This window comes from Patiria miniata, unplaced genomic scaffold (assembly GCF_015706575.1).
Source record: "Patiria miniata isolate m_02_andy unplaced genomic scaffold, ASM1570657v1 HiC_scaffold_1, whole genome shotgun sequence".
In the NCBI taxonomy this organism is placed as follows: Eukaryota; Metazoa; Echinodermata; class Asteroidea; order Valvatida; family Asterinidae; genus Patiria; species Patiria miniata.
Genome location: NW_024037047.1, coordinates 489,821 through 513,895, shown reverse-complemented (window position 1 = coordinate 513,895; position 24,075 = coordinate 489,821). Strand labels below are relative to the sequence as shown.

The window sequence follows — 24,075 nt, the reverse complement described above, 5'->3', positions numbered from 1 at the left end:
AATTTATAGAATAACCCAATTGTGAAGTGACGTTAGTCTTAGTCCGGTCATGGAGGTAGAATTCTACCTCCATGGTCCAGTGCAATCGCTGCTGATTTCACGCACTAATCATTTCGGATCAGGATTTTTTGGAACGTTGTTTTAATATATATTGTGATATGTATCGTATCGTTGGCATACTGTATCATGATACGTATCGTATCGTGACCCAGGTGTATCGTTTCAGCCCTAATTTTTTTCGCAACCCGAGCTGTTATGACTTTTTAGCCTCGAGCTTTGCGCATCTTTTGATACCAAAAACATAAAAATCGGACCACGGATTGCCGCGTAGCGAAATTTTTTGTAGCCCAACAGGCACATTCCAGTCCGTAATGTCCCTTTAAAATGGAATTGATGACAGTGCAATGTCTTGTTATATCATGTATTTATGGCTGTGTAGGCAGCTTAAGTTTTGGGCTTGAGTATGCGAGCACAATGGCCAATGATACAAATGTCTTTCCCTTTACTCCTCCCCCCCCCCCCCTCCCAACGCCATCACCTCACAGCTAAGGGATTTCTTTGTATGGAGTCCAAATCCAATGTTGGCTTCATGCAACAAGGGGAGATGGTATTTACAAAAGTTACGTCATGGTCCAATTTAGAACTGTTACATGTAATCTTGTGTATAAGGCATTGTAAGATGTTTGACTTGTACAGGTACATGTACAAGTATACCCTTTAAAAAAATCAAAAAAACATGCAACTGGTATTTGTTGTTGTTAAGTTAATAATAATAATAATATAATAATATCTAATTCTTGTATAGCGCCAAATCCGTCAAAATTGACCCTCAAGGCGCTTCACAGAAATAAAAATGAACAGGTTAAAATTTAAGAATAAAATAAAACTTATGCAAGAAGAACCTTTAAAATAACTATAAAATAATATGGTTGATAAAAGACAGCCAAACTGTCAAGTTAGGCAATAAGAATGAGACAAACGGGCAATTAAAAATTGACACACAAGGCGCTTTACATAAATACAGATATACCAGTTAAATTTTAAAATGTAAGAGGTGTACAAATTAAAATTGTCTAAAACAGGCAAATATAAACGGTTGGGTGACTTCATAGTATATTTCCTTCATAAATTCCCAGAACAAAGTTCTCAAGAAATTTTGTGCAAATCATACACACAAAAGCCTAAGTCAACACGCAGTAAGTGTTTGTTCTTGCATAGGAATGTTGAGACTATTTAGCAAACTTTTGAGTAGAAAAAAAGTGTTTTATAGAACACCCTTTTGATATATATTGAATAAAATTGACGTCAATTGATGACGTCCGGTAGATCTATACACAAACCATATCAAACAAACAAAACAATGGGAGTAGACCGGTTCATTGTGTATATCTGTAGGAGATCCGAACTTTACAGTTTGTTTTTAATCAATCACTTGAAAACTCTTGAGAATTGCCCAGCATTGCTGGTGATAACATGCACTAGAGGTTGCTTTGGGGGTAGAAGGTTGTTTTGACTTGAAAAGTTGTGATGAGTCATACAATTTTGTGCATTTTTAAAAATTTCTGTTGCTAGTGTTGATGCTTGCTAGACGTTGCTAGTCATATTTTTGCACAGTTATCGTCACCTGTGAAAACTGTTTGCAGCACGGTGTTGCTTGCTTGAACCAATTGACGTCATATCCTTAGCAATGATGGCATGTACAGTACTAGCCAAACCCTAAACATCCAATTCATGGAATGATCTATTTCCAAATAAGTTACTACAGTATTTTAAGTGAGCCCACAGGTCGACCTGTGATTTGCTTGCACTACAACGGAACCGTCGCCTTCAAGCAGAATAGTCACGCTCAGATCACAGAACGGAGAAATTGTGTAATTATCGTGGAACAAGCGCCATCTTGACACTTAAACCATTGCTATGACGTCACACTATTGTTAAAAGTGTGGATTTGGATCTACGAATCTCTTACACTGGTCACAAAGTGTGGATTCGGAACTACGAATCTTTAGTAAAGTGTGGATTCGGAATTACGAATCCACACTTTGGACACGTCGGACAATTGTTCTCCATAATGAGGCTGAATAGGACCGTCTGCGTGAAAATTTGCTTTCTTAATAATACCAATGCATCTTCACTGTCAGATTCTCAGCCGTCACTGCAAAATCTACTTTTAGTCAGAAAGAAATCGTCGTCTGAACTATCCATTTTGACGTAAGGAGCCTATACACACAAAATGACTTGGTTGTACGGGTGTGGCGATACACATGCTAAAAACGCCAGGAAAAAATGTTGCAACCTGACGCCACTTCCGCGCCTGTGTACAAGGGCTATGAAGAGTCATTTCAAGTATTTCCTAACAAAATTGGAAACATTTCTCTGTCCCAAATTTATGTATTATCGTCATTTTTGCAACGAATGACTTCATTGAGATGATATATGAAGAAAAAGGTGGCGTCAGGTTGCAGCATTCACCAATACTTCTGTTGGCTCAATTGTTTGCTCAATTGTTCTCAATGGTTTTAAGTCGAAGAATACACTTGCAAGTGTGGATTGTTGATTTACGAATTCACTCGGCGCTTTGCGCCTCGTGAATTCTTAAATTACGAATCCACACTTTCTTGTGTATTCTCCTTAACAGAATAATCGCAACCATGCTCATGTCACCCACAACGCGATGACGATTCCGCGGCACAGACATGATCATCTGACTTCTTCAAAATGGCACTAGTGCGCGTGTTGATAACAATCAAACTATCTTCCAAGGCCACGTTTGTTCATTTGGCCGCCATGGTAGTTATAAAGCTACATGTATGCAGTTTATGCACGCTGATTGGCTGTACAATGAAATTATAAAACGTAGATGACCCTGCAGGATGCATGCACGACGTCGTAACTTCACACACTGCGACTACGATTGATTTCCGTCTGTCGGGATTACTTTCCGTCGCATCATATACGTACACCGTAGTGCAGATCTCGCCAAGTGTTTTTTTGTGTAAATGCTTTTGCATTCCTTTTGCTTTGTGGTCGAGTGCCCGCAACTCTTGAACACGCACACACATGCTTACACAGGCATAGAAGTGGGATACTTCCTTTGTTCTCGTGTACTAAAATTTTGCAATGTCGCACACTAATTTCAATATGCTCTTATTTTAACCAGAATTAATTTCCTGGGCTGAAATTCGGACTTAATATCCCTTTTCTAAAACAATATCTGCGACATATCAACCCACCTTGGAAATGCCTAGTTTTTGAAAAACTTTTGGGGTACCAAAACGGTACCCCGCAAGTCGGTAGGCATTCCTTGTGGGGTACCTCCCATTGTTCTGGTACCACATAAGGCAGTGTTTATACGTTCACACACAGTTGTGGGGACTACACTCGAGTTGTCCCATGATACTGGGACCGAAGACGCTATTGGGACAGCAGACAGTTGGTCAAAAGTTGCTTAACAATAAAAAAAACTTCCCCGTAACGTGGTGACGGCCGCTTACACAAAAACACCCACACCCTTTCTTCTTTATAGTACATTATTTATATCAGGTTTCCACGTAGTAAAAATAAATATAGCATATATGCTTTTGGACAAAATACCCGGATGACTATACAATATCGTTTTTGATATTGTATAGACATCCTGGCATTTTATAGCCTTTAGTCAAGTCCCACGCGCCTATACCCGGACCATCCGGACACGTAACGCACCCCGGATGCTGGCATGTAAAAAGACTAGCACGAGCGGCGAAGCCGCGAGGGCCTTTACTATCTCGTGGAACTAATCACGTATTCATTTTTTCACGTAATATAAATCAAGCAATATAAACCAATCATCTAAAGGTGGTTTGCGGTTACCAACAACAGCACGCGCGCCATGGCGCGCGTGCTGTCTGTTAGTAATTCTGCATTGTCATTGGTCAATTCACAACGGGTAATGCATTATGCATGTCTACCAAATCGGTAGACAAATGTAAAGAAAAACATAAGAGTTCTCCACGAGATGGTAAAGGCCCTCGCAGCTACGCCACTCGTGCTAGTCTTTTTACGTGTCAGCATCCGCGGTGCGTCACGTGTCCGGGTAAGCGCGTGGGACTTGACTAAAGGCTATGCATTTTATGGCATCGAAGCACAGTGTGATGGTTCTTGCTCAATCAAGAGCGTAGAAAATCACAGTTGTCATACAGTCGTAGCATGCTGTGCTGTCGCAGGTGCACGCAGGCTGCATGTACATTTTGTACATGTATGTGATCACTATAAATCAACAACAAAAATGGTAGCTTTGACTGTTTGAGCGGCGCGAGATTCGCTTCCATAAGCGAAGAATACTTCAACAGATTTGAGAACTACCGGTAAAGATGCTGAAAATGCCTTGAAAGTAACCAACATGACAGCGAACGTTTCTGGCCGGGAAGAATCTGACGGATTTTGTGACGCCGGAAAAGCTTAAGCTAGCGGGTTTTTTGCCGAAGTTCTAAGTTAACGTTAATGTGGAAATGAGGAAAGCAGTCAGCGATTATTTCGCCACAGCGTCAGGAAATGTATTTCTTTTGAATCAAGTCAGCCTGATATATAATTATTTTTAATAATAATAATATTGGATGGCTTTTTTGGGGGATACAAGAATATATTGCTCTCGGCGCTCGCTATAACAATACATATCCTTGTATCTCCTCAAAGGCATCCAATATTATATAATTATTAGGTATCAAAACAATATTGTCACTATACGGTTGTTATTGAATACAAGCCCACATGTAGCTCACTTCAGCCCTACAAAATAAAGCAGAGATTTTGGTAAAATGATGTACATTTTGTAAGTCGATTTTCGGGCGATTTTGAGTTAGAGTCGAATCCCGGTAAAGTGAGGGCGCTATTTCCGATTCAGAAAATATTAGAGTCAAGTAATGAAGCGCTTAAAAGATATTATATGTATCTCACCGTGGAAAACTTAACTAGTGCAGCTTTTTTTAGAAAAATAATGCAAGTCTGACATACGTGATATATCTGTGTTTGCAAATCTCACAAACAAGGTAAAATGGTGTATCTTTTACTTACTGCATTTTTGGTAATTAATGTCTCGTTAATTGTTTGTTAATTTTTAGTAAAATGGTGTATCTTCCAAAAACATTCTATATATCTCTAGAAATATCCACGAAATTTAGTGAATTATGTAAGTAAACAAAATAATGGTTGCCAAGACATCAGAAAATGACTGCTTCACAGTCTTGAAGACGGAAAGACTTAAACGGCAACATTTCAATCTTTAAATCACTTTTTCTCCAAATGTCCTTCAAGTGAGATACATCATTTTACCAAAATAGGGCCTAGCTGTTGAATTGGTTCCATTCTGCCATTGTACAGTATTTGTACATTGTATGACAAATCAAAGTCACAAACCTGTTAGTTTTCTATTGTTCATTTCATTTGTCAGCTGCTAGCACAAGTTGAGCCAAACAATCTCACGAATGCATTCCAGACGAACACAAAAAAAAAAAATCAATCCGCCCAATTTAGCACAGAGGGAGGTGTTTGTGAACTTTCTGGCATTTCCAGGAAACCCTTTGGTCATTTTTGCTGACGGCCGTGCTTCATGATACCATGCTATTCAATGTAATCAAAAGCGGGTCTATCTGAATTTGTGCCCTAAAGGATAGCAAGAACACAGCTCCATATTCCATTGAAATGTTGTACCTGAAAGCAAGAACTGGATCAATCTGGATTTAACTGGATTTGTCATCTTTTGTGTTGTAAAAAAACCTAGTTGGTGTTTTTTCCTTAGTCGGTTACTATCGAACTAAATCTTTTGTAAATATAATGAAGTTGTCCACAGTCCTCTAACAACTTTGCAAGATATTCCTACCGGTACCACTGGCAGTTTCTGTCCCATTTTCCTGATAAACAACTTATATGATTTACAAAGATCTCTGCTTTAAAAGCTATAATGTGCCTAAATCCATCAAAATCCACACCCCTGTTTTGGAGGATTTCGGCGGATTCAGGATACCGGTACCTCCATATTGGGGGATTTTGATGGATTCAGGACATTAGGCCTAGAGGTACTGCGGGATTTTGATGGATTCAGGATATCTCCATATTGAGCAGTTGGGAGACTTTGATGGATTCAGGATCTCAACAGTTTAACAGCTTGGCTATATGTTTGGTGTGTGGGAGGTATAGATGTACTACACTGGTGGATTCTGATGGACTCACTGGTGGATTCTGATGGACTCATCAGGACACCAACATTTTGTTGCATGTCAAAATTGGTGGATTTTGGCGGATTCAGGATACTTTCTAGTCAAAGTGTTCAAGGGGTTAGGGTTTTTGAAAGAAAGGGAAAATAGGGACAGAAAAGGGCAAAACAATGTGTGTTGATGACCTAAAATTATCCAGGTGGGTAGGTAGAAAAATAAGTAATTTTATAGCTTTTTATGCACCGGTATGTCTATCGGTCTCTTATCCAGGGCATCTATAAACAAATCTCAATGCCCCCTCTTTTTCACAGCTTTAAAAAAACATACCTCCAAACATCGAAACATATGTGGAGAGTATAGTTAATTAGCTTTGTTGCATCAACAAAAGAAATCTTGCCAATCGGGTAAATATTTATTGAGTTATGGCCAGTTCAAAATAAGTGCCGATTTTTCAATCTGTCCACGGTCTCAATTGTCATTGTTAGGAATGTAATGGATTTGGGGTGAGGGTAGTTTTGCTTTCTTTAACGTTTTAATCTTTCTCTCTTTATTTGGTCCTTTTTTTCCTTTTTCCTTTTACAGTGGTCTTTATCGTTTTTAAAGGAATGGTAGTCCTGAAAGGGACTGTTTGGTTAACTTAGATGATCACTGCACGTTGCTTTGTCTCTGCCCTCTACTTGGTAGCCTTTTTCACATGCATGTTTCGGACCATATGTTCTTATTGCGGCAGCCAAAATATCAGTCGCTGTGAACAAAATGAAAAGCAGTATTTGCTTTCAGTTGGCCATAACTCAATAAATATTTACCGGATCGGAAAGATTTTTTCGGCGTTGAAAAGCTAATGAAATATATTCTCTACATGTGTATCGATATTTGCAATGTATGTCTTTAAAAGCTGTGACAAAGATGGGGCTTTGAGAGATCGGGATTTTTAGACACCCTGTACATGTATTTAGTTTGTAAACTTCAGTACCTTTTAAGAGTATTCCATTCAGATACCTTTAACAGTATTCTGTTTAATTGTTAAATTAACAACACATAAAAAAAATAGCAAAGGGAACAATTTTTTTTATTTTCAAAATTTACTTTATTTTAAATTGATTGCCAAAAGGGTCACTAAAAAGTTTGATGTCGGCAATTTGGCCTTAAAAAAATGCAGGTGGGCCAGGTTACTGCTAACACAAAGTTTATATTTTTGGCCTAAACATTACTCAACTCTGTTTTGAAATTCCATTCCAACAAACTTTTTGGGAATGTTATTTCGCACAATGCACATTTCTTCCTGATCAGTTTCCCAATTGATTTTAAGATTTTTTTTTTTTTCCAAAGATTTTTTTTTTTAGCACGCTGTCTAGCGTGTGCAAATATGTACTGCAGATCTGTGATTGATTGTTATCTTTCCCAGGGAAGTATTTCCATGAATATTACACAACAAAGGGTGTTGAGGTACATGTATCTTGGTCACCTGTTGACGTTGTGTAACCATGACAGCTCATTTGCATATGAGAGATTCTATCTTAGCGCAATATTGCGACATCAGCAAAGGGGAATTTACTAGGTGACATTGCCCAATAATTTTTGGAGGTCATAAATTCCAATGGCATAGTGATTTTTTGGAAAAGCCATCTGAAGGCCCCCTTGAGATCAACCTCGGTCCCATGGTGTCAAAAGTACCCTCCCACAATATATCTGCTCTCTCACCCTGGTATTGGATCATTTGCATACATCCAAACAATTTTGGATACGTATGGGCAATTCTCCATGGGAGAGCAAAAAATGTCAAAAATAAATATTTACATATTAAACCTTTTTTGTACTTTTTTCAGACCTCAATTAAATGGGGAATTCAGTTCAAAAAACGAAATTAAAAAAAAATACATATTTCTGGTAAAAACAGTGATTTTTGCATTTTATGATTAAAAACGTTCAGATTTGGTAAAAAAATAAAATTTTGTGTATGTATTACTTTCTGAATTATAGGGAAAAGATTTGATTTATTTTATGATGTTACAAGTTACTAACATTACTCAGGGTCATTAAAAAAAAATCTAAAAATCTAAATATATATATATATATAGTGTAGGCCTTCATTTAAAAATGTCAAAATTAGCACGTAATTCCGTTACCGAAAAAATGGCAAAAGTTACTTATTTCACAAATTTTCTTGTTTTTTTTCTACAAATCATGTATGTTGAGAAAAGACCCTACTATAAACATAAATGAAAAATAAAAACTTTAAAATAGTAATTTCTTGGCATTTTTCCAAGTGGTAACGGAATTACGAAACGGTAACGGAATTACGGTAACGGAATTACGCATGCACAAAGTATGCACACTTCCCCCAGATTATGTACGTGTACATGTACCGGTACATGACATATTAAATAGGAGATTTGCATGTAAACCTTGGACAATATCTTTAAATACTAAATTACTTGTTAAATCATTTCCCTCTTTAATTGCTATTATACAATTAAAAATAATCAGGTGTTCCATTGATATTTTTTACTTTTACTTTTTCTTTTTTACTATTTAAAAAATGCTAATTGTTTGGATGCTTAAAGGGTATACAACATTTGCAAACATCAGAAAATAAAACTACCAAGTTTTTACGAAATACCTTACTAGTATGTTGGTAAATGACAGTCTAAAGCATCCTGTAAAATTATGGCACCTGGTGTGAAGTAATTTTAAAAAAAAATGATATTTTTGTATACATTTCCAACGGTGGTCGGCCGACCACCGTTGGAAAAACCTAACTATTTTTCAACTACTGCTCCAACTTTACACTCTTTCCAGTCCAAATTTTGTTTGCTACACCTATTTGTTACATGTTCATGAACGGGTGCAGGCCAGCTAGTCTGGTTCCCTTACCTTCCACTTTTTTAGCATCTATAAATTGATCCATTTTACCTTTAGTGGAGTCAAGGAACCAGACTACTTGAACAGTTTTGTTTTTCTTGGTTTTCCAGCATTTTCGAACGCAAAACTTCAAACATGTCAGTGTAACAATATTTGATCTATTACATGTACATACTAACCCCTCAAATAGTTCATTTCTGAAAATTACAGCAAAAGCCAATGATGTACATTCCCTTTAAATATGTTGCCAAAGCCGTTGTCTGGTACCCAGAGAAAATATATTCCACAACAAGTATATGAAAGTTGAGTACCAGACTGTACTTGTACTTCTACTTGGCATAACTTAACATCTTCCCTTGCTCAGAGATGCCAACCAGTACAGTTTTATTGTATTTTCCACGATAAACTAGTGAAATACGATAATACAATTGTTCATAGTAAAATTTGATTTTCGTTAAAAAATAAATTTACATTGCTAACAGGCAATGCAGCCATCACCAGACTGCTTTCATTTGACCTTGACCTTTGACCTAAAAAATGAAGCCCAGACATGTTTAGGCCTACATTTACATTTTGATCTACTTATTTTCACTGAGCTTTCCCCTTGTGGCATTTTACATACTTCTAAAATTTGTATTGTGATGAGTTTATGTTGAATTCAATGTTAATGTATTGCATTTACCTATTACATGTAAACCTATGGCGTAATTCCGTTACCGCCCAGGCGTAATTCCGTTACCGTGATTAAAATGCAAATTATGAAAAGAGTGATTATTTTTTCAACTTTGTTCTGCATTGTAGTTAACAACACCCCTGAACTCTACAAATAACAGGTAGTGTCCAATTTTAAAATTTCAAAACTTCAGAGAGTTTTATTAATTTATGCGAGAACTCAAATATGCTTGTCCTCCGTCCGTAATTCCGTTACCGATATTAAACTCCGCCCCTTAAAGGGTAATCTTGTGGGAATTTTTTTTTTAGCGGTCAATCAATTCTACTGGGTCTTGGCTCCCTTTCCATGTTTAGATTAGTTGCCTAGCATTGAACATATTTTCTTGTGAAAGAATAATCCTTGACAAAGTGACAAAATTCCGTAATTCCGTTACCAAAGAATTGCCCGTATGCAAATTAGAAATAGTCTGGTGCTGCCTGCGCTTTACATCACCATTTGTTTTTGGATGTGCGTATCTGGAGTAAAATCAGAATCAATTCATATCGGCTTGAGTTCCGAAATACTTTTTCGAAGTTAAAATGTTACAATCTTATCCAGCCAATAGGCTATGCAGTATCACATTTTATATTGGTACAAGCAAATTGGAAAAGAAAGGATTATTTTTGAGGTGTGGACGTCATAATAACATTGAATATGAAAACACAATGCACGTTGGCAATAACAACACCCAAGTACACGATATAATTCCATTTTCTTGCTAATTGCAGGATCCAATCAGGATACAGGAAGCAACTGTCCATTCCAGGGCTTACTATTTTTCGGGGGAAGCTACATGTAGGTTGAAAATAAAGTTAGCCCTGGGGACAAGGTTGCCTTGGATCATTAAAGGGTACACCCCAGTCAATAAGCCATAAATCCGTCCGCCGAGCTTATTAATAAAAGTTATACATGTACACTCAAATTATTCTATATTGGAGAGTCCTGAGAGCCATTGAATTGGGGAATTGAAGACATAGGGCACTGCACCTCTGGCTCGGACTTAGGGCTTTTAATTCTGTGTATTTTGGATGCAATTGGGTCTGAAAGTGGCGCTATTTAGCCATGTTGTGGAGGGATCCTTTTTCAAAATGGCTACTTTTCCAGTTTGGGAATCATTGCTTGTTTCAGGGGTGGTCTTCTGTGGGTGAGAATTTCTCCAAAAAGTCATTGGTCAACCCACCAACAATTGAAAGGAAAATAAAAGATGACATGTTAATCATCATTTTTCTGTGCAGCCTGCACACCTGCGAGAGTTCTGAGTAAAAAGAATTTTGAAGTATGGGAACATGATCACTGGTGTTTATGGGGTGCACCTTACAGTGTACCTGGCAAAAGCTACCTGGCCTGTGCTACGTCTTATTTCTTGAGCTTTAGATTCAAAGAACTGTTTAAGTTTCAGATAATTAAAGATCTAAGAGGATTTATAACTTACCGGTAATAATCTCTTTTATATACAAAATAAAAACACTTGCTAACAGATATATGTATATCGTGAACCTTTATGCTCAATGTATATGGTCATCAAACAGGTTGAGGTATTCCAGATCACCTGTTGACATTGTGTAACCATGACAACTCATTTGCATATTATAAGGGATCTACATGTAGTTTAATCGTGGCAAAATATTGCGACACCAGCAAAAGGGAATTTGTATTAAAGGTGACATTGCCCAATAACTTTTGGAGGTCATAGTTTAAGTTGACCCACTCCCTCCCCCTAATTGATCCGCTACTGCACGTATGCTTGTCACCCTTTCTGCTTATTGTACATACAGTTGTATATAGTTTTTCTTTAGTTTAGTTGACGATGTGTGATATCCACGTTAAAAATTGCATTTTAGAAATTAAAAACAAAAGTTTAAACAGGGGTATCCTTTAATTTGCACATGATTACCATTTAAAGGGAATGTACATCATTGGCTTTTGCTGTAATTTTCAGAAATGAACTATTTGAGGGGTTAGTATAATAGATCAAATATTGTTACACTGACATGTTTGAAGTTTTGTGTTCGAAAATGCTGGAAAAACCAAGAAAAACAAAACTGTTCAAGTAGTCTGGTTCCCTGACTCCACTAAATATAAAATGGATCAATTTACAGATGCTGGAAAATTGTAAGGTGAGGGTACCAGTGTAGCTGGCCTGCACCCGTTCATGAACATGTAACCAATAGCAAACAAAATTTGGACTGAATAAATGGTAAATTTGGAGCAGTAGTTGAAAAATAGTTAGGTTTTTCCAACGGTGGTCGATCGGCCGACCACCGCTGGAAATGTGTACAAAAATACCATTTTCTTGAAAATGACTTCACACCAGGTGCCATAATTTTACGGGATGCTTTAGACTGTCAATTACCAACATCCTATTTAGGTATTTCATAAAAACTGGATAGTTTTATTTTTCGATGTTTGCAAATGTTGTATATTCCCTTTAAGATAAAAATGGTTGTATTTTATAGCAAGATCTTTGGTAATAATGTTGATTTGAATGGGCAGTAAAAGGTGGGGGGGGGGGGGTTGTACATGTATTTCACCCCATAAAGAGTCCTATGTAAGCAGACCCAGGTGAAATATGTTTGAGAACAGTAGGACCAAATTAACACAGCGCAAAAGTGGGACTTTGGAGGATAAAATCAGGATAAAAGTAGGACTTTTGCAGGCTTTCGGGAGTAGTTTTCGTTGATATTCCCCCATGTGCAGCATCACGGCATGTTGTGTACTCACAACACTTGTGCTCCATCCTCAACTTAGCTCTTGGAAGTACAGTTGCAGTACTCCTGCGCCCAAGCCCTTCATTGTGTGATTTACATGTGAAAGTGTGTAACGCTGTTGTGAACAAATATTCAGTGAGATTTCCTTTTTTTTTTTTTTTTTTCAGTTCTGGGCCAAAAAGTAGGAAATAAGAAATTTCAAGGAAAAAATAGGAAAAAACTAGTTCCGAGCAAGGTAAAAAAAAAAACCAGGAAAAAGTAGGAAAAGTAGACATACTTGAAAGTCTGTATATATGTACCCCCTTTGCTCACACTAGTCCCGTGGGAAACAGTCATGTGGTCTTGTTCAGGGCATGCCATTCAAGTCACATGATTTGTTTCAATTCATGTCTCTACTGAGTGGCAAATCTCTAGTTGCTTTAAATACTTTCTGGGAAAAACCAGGCATATTTTTGAACAATACGGAGGCCATTCGGCAAGAACCCACAGGCCCTGTTCCCACAGTGTCTGTTAGTGCCTAACACAGAACGAAATTATTCACATAGTTTGTATTGTCACGATTCAATAACCTTTGGCCGACAAAAGCTAGTCTTTTGTGCCATTGGTAGATAAATCTGTGGGCGTACTTTGCCCTATTTAGTTTATGCTGCATGATGTTACACAACCCATTGCAGATTTGGTGGTGGTTTTTTTTCCACAGCTAGAAAGAGCCCCAATTCAATCTTTTTACAGAACCAAGTTAAAGGGAAGATACAACATTTGCAAACATCAAAAAACGATATGATCAAAACATCACGAAATACCTTACAGAATTGTTAGGGACTGACATTCTAAAGCATCCTTTAAAATCGTGGCTCCTGGTGTGCTGACATTTTGAAGAAAAACTGTGTTTTTCCAACGCTGGTCGGCCGACCAGCGTTGGAGTAAACTGGCTTTTTTCCCAACAACTGTTCCTAATTTTTCATATTTAGTTATTTTGACTTTTCTTTGCAATTGATTACACACCTGTGAAGGGGTACAAGTCTGCTAGACTGATTCTCTGACCTTACAATTCCCCAAAGTGAATTAATTGCTCCGTTTCATCTTAAGTGGGGTCAGGGAACCAGACTACAAGAACATGATAGGTTTTCTTGGTTTTTCCAGCATCTACAAGCCCAAAACGTGAAACAAGTCAGTTTAACAATATTTTCTCTAACATACTAATCCTCCAAATCCATTTGTTTCTGAAAATTCCAGCAAAAGCAAATGTTGTACATTCCCTTTAAGGGTTAAGGTAATTTTTGTATTGGTGATCAAAGCTTTTTAAAAAAAATTGTATAAGTGGTATTTTGTCGCATTTATCACTTAATAGTAACCTGACAAACAGGGACATATAGTGTGGGTGGATTTTCCAGAACTGCTCAAACAAGTCCACGTTGCATTTCTGTAAAGTTTTAGAGTTCAAAATAATTTTAAAAAAAATAGATTTACCCTAACAAAGTCCCGATTGCTCAAACTTTACTTTTGATTTGCCACACACCCTAGGGGGTTGGAGTTTTAATTAATGAAAAAGAAAAATACAGTGGTTTTTAATGTAAAAATAAAAATCAAGAAATTGGCCAATGACGCAAGAACAGGCACATTATTTTACAAACGTAATTGTGTTATGGTTAGAGTACAAATGAAGCCATTTGTGCAGCTATCCAAAAAGTAACCGACCAAATTACCAGGTATATATCGAAAAAATCTTGCTTGGTTGAAAGTTAGTAATGGCACTAACATGGGCATCGCGAGGGGGGGCCAAGGGGGGGGGGGGCACTTGCCCCCCCCCCTCCCCCCAGAAAAGCAAAAAAACAAAAAACAAAAGGAAGGAAAAAAAAAAAGAAAAAAAGAAAAGAAAAAGAGGCGCGAAGACAAAGTGGTGTAAATTTAATGAGTTGGGGGGGGGGCAAAATGTCCCTGCCCCCCTCTAAAACTGATAAATCGAGAATGTGTTGAGAAATACAAGCATTTTTTGGCAAAAAATTTTTTTGCCCCCCTCTAAAAAAAATCCTGGCGACGCCCATGGGCACTAAACTTCCTGTGAAAATATTCCTTCCGGCCTGCTGTCACTTTAAAGAAAACAACAAAGGAAGGTCGTTTTCAAAGATGTGCCAAGTGACACATCTTTGGAAATTTCCGTGAATCTGTCCCCATGCATTCTAATTTTAGTGACGTTGGTTCAATCGGGGCGAGTCCGTGAATGGGCGACAACCGGCTGAACGAGATTTTGGGATTGTGTCAAAAGATGGAGCAATGCAAGATGTACAAGTACCACTCGGCAACTTAATTTGGAATCAAAATCGAGAGCCAGAATAATCGTGTTCACAATGTGTGTTTGTTCCGTTTACATGTATACAGCACTCACAGAGCTATAACTTTATCAGGTTAGTAATTAAGCATCTGTCTTTAGATTTTGAGCACTTTCTTGTTGTTTCAAATGGAAAAAAAATGTACCAATCATGGGCGTCGCGAGGGGGGGGGCAAGGGGGGGCACTTGCCCCCCCCCCCCCCCCTGGAAAAGCAAAAAAAAAAAAAAAAAAAAAAGGAAGAAAGAAAAGAAAAGAAAAAAAAAGAAAAAGAGGCGCGAAGACAAAGTGGTGTAAATTTAATGAGTTGGGGGGGGGGGGGGGGCAAAATGTCCCTGCCCCCCTCTAAAACTGATAAATCGAGAATGTGTTGAGAAATACAAGCATTTTTTGGCAAAATTTTTTTTTGCCCCCCTCTAGAAAAAATCCTGGCGACCCCCATGGTACCAATTACAATTGATCTACTCTACTTTAAAAAAGGGGCTTTATTGTCAGACGATAATCCACTAAAAACTCTATAAACCATCATGCCCACAAGGGTAAAACGTTCATTCCTTTTCTTTAGGTCGATGATAATTAAAACATGGAACATTCATAAAGAAGGTTAGGGGGTATAAGGCAGTAGTCAATTATGCAACAATATACATGTAGAGTACATTATTTACAGCCGCAATATTGATTTTACAGACTCTATCCACCTCCACGTTGCACTTTGAGCCAGTTCTTCTATTTGTCCACCAGGAATGAACAAATCTCTGATGCGTGACTTCAGTCCCAGCAGTGCATACAAAATCCCTCATGAATATTCATATATCACAGAACCGGATACTAGGGATCGTCTTGTAAACTCTGTGCAATGGTAAACTGCTATAGCGAGACCACATATACACGTACATTGCAGTGTAATGATATGATAGGGGATCTGGTTGACGTTGTTGTGACTTGTGTTGATGGGTTGGATCCCTACTTTTGTAGTGTCCTTCAGCAATGCTGTTTACAGACATTTATACATGTGGGCAATTCCACACTAATGTGCCAATTAGATGAGTTTCTGGATGTTGCATATAAAGGATAAAAGATGAGCTAATGTTTTCTTTAGTTTTTCCTATACCTTGCTAAAGTTGGAAGTGACTAGGATAAGAAAATACATGCGATGATATTTGCTATGTTTGAGAAAATAACAGGTTTATTTTCTGTGTTATACGTAACATGGACAGACACACTGCAAGGAAAAGGGTGCTTAGGACAAATTCAGTTTCTTAATGGCACTTTCATTTGACATTATGAACCCATTTACATTGCTTTCAAGCGAAAACATAAAAGTTTTTGCACTGGCTTCAAAGTTATGATGCGATTAGGGTTACGTACGAACAGGGACAGACATTTTGTGACAAATGTCCAGTCTGTTCGTACGTATAAATTCCGATTATAAAATATCAAATAATTCTTCACATTGACTCTGATGTGTCTAGCTTTTGACTGATGGCATTCCTCCAGGGTACATCTTCTTAAATCAGACAACATTAGCGGATCATTAAATGTTATATATAAATGCTTACTTTGTGCCTTTATCTAAAATGCCTGTCCTTCGTTACGTACGTAACACTTTTAAAAGCAATTATCAACCATATTTTTTTTCAATACAAAACCAGTTATATCCTTTGCAGGCGAGGATATTTGTTCACAGCTTACAAATATCAAAAATTGAGAGACCAAGATCCTAGTTTTATTATCAAAACTCAAAAGGTCTTCTCAAATGTCACACTTTTGGGCCCATTAGTGTGGAATTGGCCATGTCCTTTGTAGGTTCCCTTGCTTTCCATCCATCAGATGGTGCTGTTCACACTCTGTTTTCGTTGCTTCATTGTTTTTATTTGTAAACCAGGTCAACAAACTTGTTCAGCTTCAAAAAAGGATGCGGGCGGGGATGATCAACTGGTTTTTTTTTTTTTTACTTGGCCGTATAATCGCCTTATTAAAAACCCTCGCAGTAGCTGAACTGCCAGCCTGACTGTTATGATGACTGCATGGCACGATTAAAATAAATCTGTTGTATTTGTTGTAGATAAATCTGTTAATCTTCTTAGATTAAGTTTTCATGGTCATCTTGATAGTATTTAAATACCAGTACCTCACATTACCGGTACCTTCCACAAATACTGAGTCAATTGAAATATTATCATTCCTTTCATGTTATGCATCATCTTTATCTAGCTATCTGAATAATGTCCCACGTTACACCCAGTTACGAACAAGGGCGGATCCAGAACACAATTTTGGGGGGGGCCAAAAAAAAAATTTGGTCCCCCCAAAAAGTGGGTCAAAAAAATTACGGCGTGGGGTTCGGGGCCCGCTTAAGGGCCCCGAAAAATTTTTGGATTCTAGATGCTCTGTGGTGCGATCTGAGGCAATTTCTGACCACTTTAACCAATGTTTTTTGAGGAAAAGATGGTGGTGTACTCATTGCCTGCCTTTATTGCGATGTCACATAAAAAAAAAAATTGGTTTCGTTTTGGGGGGGGGCCATGGCCCCCTTTGGCCCCCCCTGGATCCGCCCTTGGTTACGAATTTGACAGGACATAAGACTCTAAATATATCATGTATGTGGATCTGCTATAAGCACAGAAATATGAGGCCTTCTGGTAAAATGAGGTGGAACCTGGCAGAAAAGTGCCCCCCCCCCAAAAAAAAGTGATTTTCTTTCCCTCAGATTTTCAAATTTAATGATAATTGTCATCATTGATATGTCTACGACAAATAGTATAACATTTTAAAGAAACAGTATAAAAATGGAGGAATAAAAGTGTTTTTAAGGAAAACAATCGGCATCTTTCACTTTCATGAATGCGCAGAGTCCTTTAAACTTTAAGGCCTTTTTCTCAGTATTTTACTTTTTCGACATGTCGATAACTGCGAACTTTAAACAGCCATAACTTGTCAATGGAATGTCGGATCGAAGTGCAACAAACAGCATTGTAAGGAGAATTGTATTCTCTTCCCTAATACCTGCAAACCCTCATTTTGGCCTCGGCCCAGTTCTGTCTCATTTTGCCAGAATGCATTACAAATTTGATACTACGGACAGAAAATGCATGTGTTTAATTTTAATACCCGAAATGTCATGGGATTGATATTGCAAGTCTTGTGCTCCCTTGTCATTGAGTGCATAATTTCGAAGCATCCGAGTGACAACAGAGCTGTTGAATTGACTTCAAATATACTCAAGGGAGTCTGGTTGGCGTAGCGGTACTTTTCTCGCCTTCCACCCAGGTTTGATTCCTGTCTCGGCCAATATGTGGATTAGGTTTTCAGCCCCCATTCCGTGGGTTTTCCTCGGCATATTCTTCGGGGGTTTTCCTCCCACATCTAAACTGTCATTTCTTCACATTGTCTTCTCTTTATGGGCCCCATGGGAGACCAGTGGATTCCACTGAATGGGCTACCCAGTTAAAATTAAAATTATATATAAATAAATTAGCTGTAACAGTAGTATTTTCAGCTTATTTTCTGCTCCATGATATTTCACCATGCTTTAAGGATCAAGCCAAAATTCTAGGCTAACCAACACATTATGTTTTTTACTGTATAGTTCAACCTCCGTGCCTGATTAATATTCAATCCGGAAGTTCGTGGTGTCAAAAGTTCTCTTTTGGAGTCAGCGGTGCACAGAGAATCGCAAGGCTAATTTGCTTTCTGCTACAGTTTGTTTCCTAGAAATGTGGTTTGCATTATTTAGAAGGAAGCCACATAGGATGAAAAACAACACCAATGTTTCGAATGATGCCAGTGTCCAACATGTCTGACCTTGTTCATTTCATTTCAACTGATGTAATTCATTTTTTGGGGGGGGAGGGGGGGAATATAGTGTACAAATTTTACAATTTGTGAAGAAAGTACGGTGGTTGGCTGAAAACGTGCCAACTGCCAATACTTTAGATTTGAAAAAAATCTGTGGTATGCCACAGTAACAAAAAGCTTTTAATAAGCAACAGAGGACAAACTGTCAGCGTAGGTGGAAGGGAATTCCCCAAGAGAAGATTATTCTCAGAAGAGCCCTATTACACTAATCAGTCACACGTTTCAAATGGTGCTTGCATTTTAGAAAGTGATGCCCACCTTTTCACGTACTCTTTTGCAGCAATTGAATAGGAATCGCAAATCTTAAAGGGCAAATCTCAAAGGGGCATTATAGTTTAAAATCCCTGAAAAGTTCATGTTTTGGATTGTTTGCTGTTAATACTGTTTCAAAGGTCTGGTTTAAAGGAAACTAACCTAATGTCTTACTATTCCCAAGAAAAGATAACAAGCTGTTGTTGTTCACATCAGACGTGACGGACATTTTGTGGCATACCCATGTACATATTTCAAGTTATGTCTATTGAATGTACCATACGTACACATTGTATGTGTGGTACGAAAAAAGGTACATACATGTACATACTGAAATGTGTATCCTTGTATGGAGACATTTCTTTTTTCTCGTGTACTAAAGTTTTTGAGTTTGAAAGTACAGTTTCAAAATGCTCTTATTTAAAACAGAATCGAATTTCCTTGGCTGAAATTCGGACTTACATGTATAATATCCCTTTTCTAAAACTCTACCATTTGCGACGGATCAACCCACCTTGGAAATTCCTAGTTTTTGAGTAAAATCCATCTATTTCGTGAAAACCTTGTGGAGACGTACTCATCTATAGAAATTGCCCTGTGGAGACGTATATCTTTTGTTCCCTAAAATTGTGTGCATGTCTCCAGAGGGCACGGTGTATCAGATCATAATACACACAGCACCAATACACAAATGTTGCTTTTTATATCCCCAGAATGCAAACCACTGTGCGGCTATATCACAACAAGCACTCAATAGCTAGATTTTTTATTTTCGCATGGTTCTCACAAGAATCATAACACAAAAACGCCCAGTTTTTAAAGAATGGTTGTGTGGACGTTTCTATTCTACTTTTAAATGCTCTTTACATTTAATATCATTTCAATTAAAACGCACGTTGTACATGTAGCCCAATTGGGGGCATTGCAGGCCGTAATGTCCCAATGTATAGTTTTTGAAACATGTGAAGTGTAGTGAGTTAAGTGCTTTCAAAAATCCTTCTCAATCAAATTGCATTGATCTTTTTGATCATGATCCTTTTGTTGGTACATGTATGTGAACAATTGTTGCTTCCGGGGAAGGGATGATACTTCTGAGGCTTTTCAATTTCAATTCCGCTTTAATGTATAATTAGTTGGGGTTCCTGTTAGGGACGGTCTTGCAGCAAACATTCAGACCAAAGTTATGAGGTTTTTTTCATAGTACATGTCAAATAAAGATGTAACCATAGAAATGTGTCTGTAATTCTTTGCTGGAAAATTGAGGAGAATACAGTTTTGATGTCATATTCTTAAAAAATTGTCATTTATAAAATGTGTGTTTTGTTTTGCATTTCTCTTTTTATTTTGTTCGTTGTGATTGCAGCGTGAGATGGAACAAGATCCCATCCAAGGAAAGCTATGGCAACTATGAATTGCTGTAAGTATAATTGTGACTCATTATTTGACTTGTGACTAGACTTATAGACTATACAGCTCATTATGAGCTCCGTGGACGGGGCACACAACGTGAGCGCGATGTACTGGTTCACACGCAAAGTACTTCATCATCATCATCATTAGCCTAATTCAATCCACTGCTGGATGAAGGCCTCTCCACTAACTTTCCATGCTTTTCGGTCCCTTGCCAGTTGTTTCCATTTATTCCCTATGAAATCAGAGATTTCATCTCGCCATCTCTTAGGCTCTCTTCTTCTTCGCCTCTCCAATGATAATGGCGTCCAATCCGTTACTTTCAGGGTCCATCGCAAAGTACTTACAACATCCTGAATATAGCCAGCGCGTCTTCGCGTGAGCGTCAGGCGTCGTCGGTGCGCAAATACGCGTAAATACATTAGAATTCAACTTTGCATGGTCTCGCAGACTAATCCCCACCTCTAATAACTTTGAATACATTCGAAATACGCAGTGGATGGATCGGCAACCAGTCTAGGTCACCCCCAACTCTCCTTTTTGGCCGTTGATGGGGTACTTGTGCACGGAGCCTATGGATCTTGATGGACTCCAGTACAAAGTGTTTTTGACGTTGCCTGATTGGGCCTTTTTGTTCATGTTGTTTGATAATTGGGTTTCAGGTACGATGAAGAGTTGGCACAGTTGGATAGCATGGAGAGAGACAGCAAAAGTCGGCTAGCTGGGGGGATGGGCTTCGGAGCAAGGGGGCGGGATGCTAAGACAAAAGGCCAAGCTACATGGAAGTGATAATTGAAATGACTTCAGTATCTGTGATGGAAAGGGTGGGCGGGGCATAGAGGCAAGGGGGAGGGATGCTAAGACAAAAGGCCAAGCCACATGGAAGTGATTGAAATGACTTCCGTGTCTGTGATGGAAAGAGTGGGCGGGGCATAGAGGCAAGGGGGAGGGATGCTAAGACAAAAGGCCAAGCCACATGGAAGTGATTGAAATGACTTCCGTGTCTGTGATGGAAAGAGTGGGCGGGGCATAGAGGCAAGGGGGAGGGATGCTAAGACAAAAGGCCAAGCTACATGGAAGTGATAATTGAAATGACTTCAGTGTCTGTGATGGAAAGGGTGGGCGGGGCATAGAGGCAAGGGGGAGGGATGCTAAGACAAAAGGCCAAGCTACATGGAAGTGATTGAAATGACTTCCGTGTCTGTGATAAAAAGGGTGGGCGGGGCATAGAGGCAAGGGGGAGGGATGCTAAGACAAAAGGCCAAGCTACATGGAAGTGATGACTTCAGTGTCTATGATGGAAAGGGTGGGTGGGGCATAGAGGCAAGGGGAAGGGATGCTAAAACAAAAGGCCAAGCTACATGGAAGTGATTGAAATGACTTCCGTGTCTGTGGTGGAAAGGGTGGGCGGGGCATAGAGGCAAGGGGGAGGGATGCTGAAACGAAAGGCCAAGCCACATGGAAGTGATGCATCATTGAAACGACTTCAGTGTCTATGAGAGAAAGGGTGGGCGGGGCATAGAGGCAAAGGGGAGGGATGCTAAGACAAAAGGCCAAGTGAAATGACGTCAGTACTATGAGAGAAAGGGTGGGCAGGGCATCGAGGCAAAGGGGAGGGATGCTAAGACAAAAGGCCAAGTGAAATGACGTCAGTGTCTATGAGAGAAAGGGTGGGCGGGGCATAGAGGCAAAGGGAAGGGATGCTAAGACAAAAGGCCAAGCTACATGGATGCGATCTGTATAACACCGATATGGGCAAAAGGATGTCAAGGTCAAAGGTCATTCCAAGGATTTTCCAAGATGGCGGATGGATTCTTCCATTTTCTCGACTCTTACTCCACTCTTTCGCTGATACAAAATTGTGTCCGAAGGAGCAGTAACCCTTTCTACATAGTACATTTTGTTGGAAACAATTAAATAAAAGGATGCATAGTTCATCAGGACACATTCTTTAATGCTTTTATTTGAGTGAAGTAAAGCAAAATACCTGCCAAACAATTAAAAAATAGTATGAAGTCAATTGCAATGATACTTGCATGGCAAACTACACAGGTCAGGTGTAACAGGGACACAAAAATGCCACTTGTTTGGCCCCAAATTTATGGAATAAGCTGTGTGAAATAAGCTGTGCGTGTACAGAATTCATTGTGTGAACCTCATAACACTGTCCGTGAACGGAATTTCAGAGAAAAAGGTTTTAATTGATTATTTTGTACTGGTTGCAATAAAGATGACATAAATTGTTATTGACACTATACACCTGTATGTATACATGTTCTTGAAGGCCTTTGGTGCTTGGTTTGTGTACATGCGTGCTTTCCTTTTGTACAGCCCACGTTCATTTACAAGAACACTGTATTGTACTGCTGGTCTGTAGTTGTGAAACCGAAACAAGTTGTGCAAGCTGGCCAGGGTCGTTTTGGAAGCTTGCTGGTAAATGCTGCCGTGGGAGGTTTTATTGGATCAATCCACTCAATGTATTTCCCAGGTCAGTATATAGAGAAAAGGTTTGCGTTTGGCCGTGGCAAAGCAGTTTGTGAAAAGAATCCTGCCTGGTAATGCCAAACGAGTATGTTTATTTGTGTATGCATTCAGTTCGAAACTGTGCATTGACATTCTTTTCGTTTCGCTTCTGAACTTGAAAAAAAATAGATCAGACTAGAGTGTGGTTATGAAACTTTGAAGCCTATGTTTTTTTTGGACAAAATTGAATCTTGCTGTGGATAGACAGTAGTTCACATATGAACGTGTCTAGTACATACATCTTTTTAGTTTACAATATTACCATGCAGCGATAATATCGTTGTATGGCAATATTGTATAATAACGTTTTACATGTTACACCGGTACATACAGTCACGGTCTGCACATAAGTCTGATGCTACACTAAGGTTCGACGCATTAAGTCCGACAAAATCTCATCCCCAACCAAATAATGGCCCATATAATTACTCCGTTGTCAGGAATTATTAGGCATCGGACTTATGGGGCGTCGGAGCTATGAGGACGAATCCCCAAGTCCAATCCGACATTTTGAACTTAATAGACATCGGACTTGTGAGGTATCTGACTTAGGATACGCTCCCATACAGTCAACTTTCGCTATACAAACACTGTTAATACAAGTTCTGGGTAAAGCAAACATATATAGCCTTGGTTCCAACTGTGCTAGTGCATAATGCATGGGATTGGCGCTCCACAAAATTCTGATACACTCAACCAAAAAAGAAAGTCCCTCTTAAATACTTTTTGTCTAACTCAAACACTACTGGGCACATCTTGCTGAAATTACAACTGATCAGTACAGAAATTCCTTAGCGATCCAGCCATACTCTTTGTTTGGCATGCCTGGCCTAATAAAGGGATGTGTACAAAGTTATGCAATTTATGACAACTGGTACCAAAAAAAAGTTGCACTTTTGTATACGTGCAACCATAACTTGCACGTATACATGTACAAAATTGCAACTGTTTGCAGTATCATTTGTCATAAATTGCATAAATTCGTTCACATTATCACTGTTTTGGACCAAATAAAGAGTATGGCTGGATTGTTAAGGAATTTCTGTGCTGATTAGTCCTTATTTGTGACCGGCTCCACAAAAAAGGGTATTACATGCAACTCACGCTTAGCATTATTGTGTAATAGTCCGCTCAACATTGAGAGGGTGAAACTTTTGTCAAAAGGTGATTTTCATTTTTTGTCATGAATGACATCTTTAATACCTACAGTTTCAGGTTTCATTCACAGAAAT

General features: G+C 38.6%; 1 protein-coding gene across 1 annotated transcript in view; it reads left to right on the top strand.

Moving 5' to 3' along the window:
• LOC119733783 (probable tubulin polyglutamylase TTLL1) overlaps positions 1 to 22,577 on the top strand; it is a 42,982-nt gene extending 20,405 nt beyond the window's left edge. Inside the window, exons 12-13 of the mRNA XM_038207185.1 lie at positions 20,274 to 20,327; positions 20,983 to 22,577. Coding sequence (XP_038063113.1) covers positions 20,274 to 20,327; positions 20,983 to 21,109 — 181 coding nt within the window. The 3' untranslated portion in view covers positions 21,110 to 22,577. The remainder of the gene's footprint in view (positions 1 to 20,273; positions 20,328 to 20,982) is intronic.
• Positions 22,578 to 24,075: the final 1,498 nt, after the last annotated feature.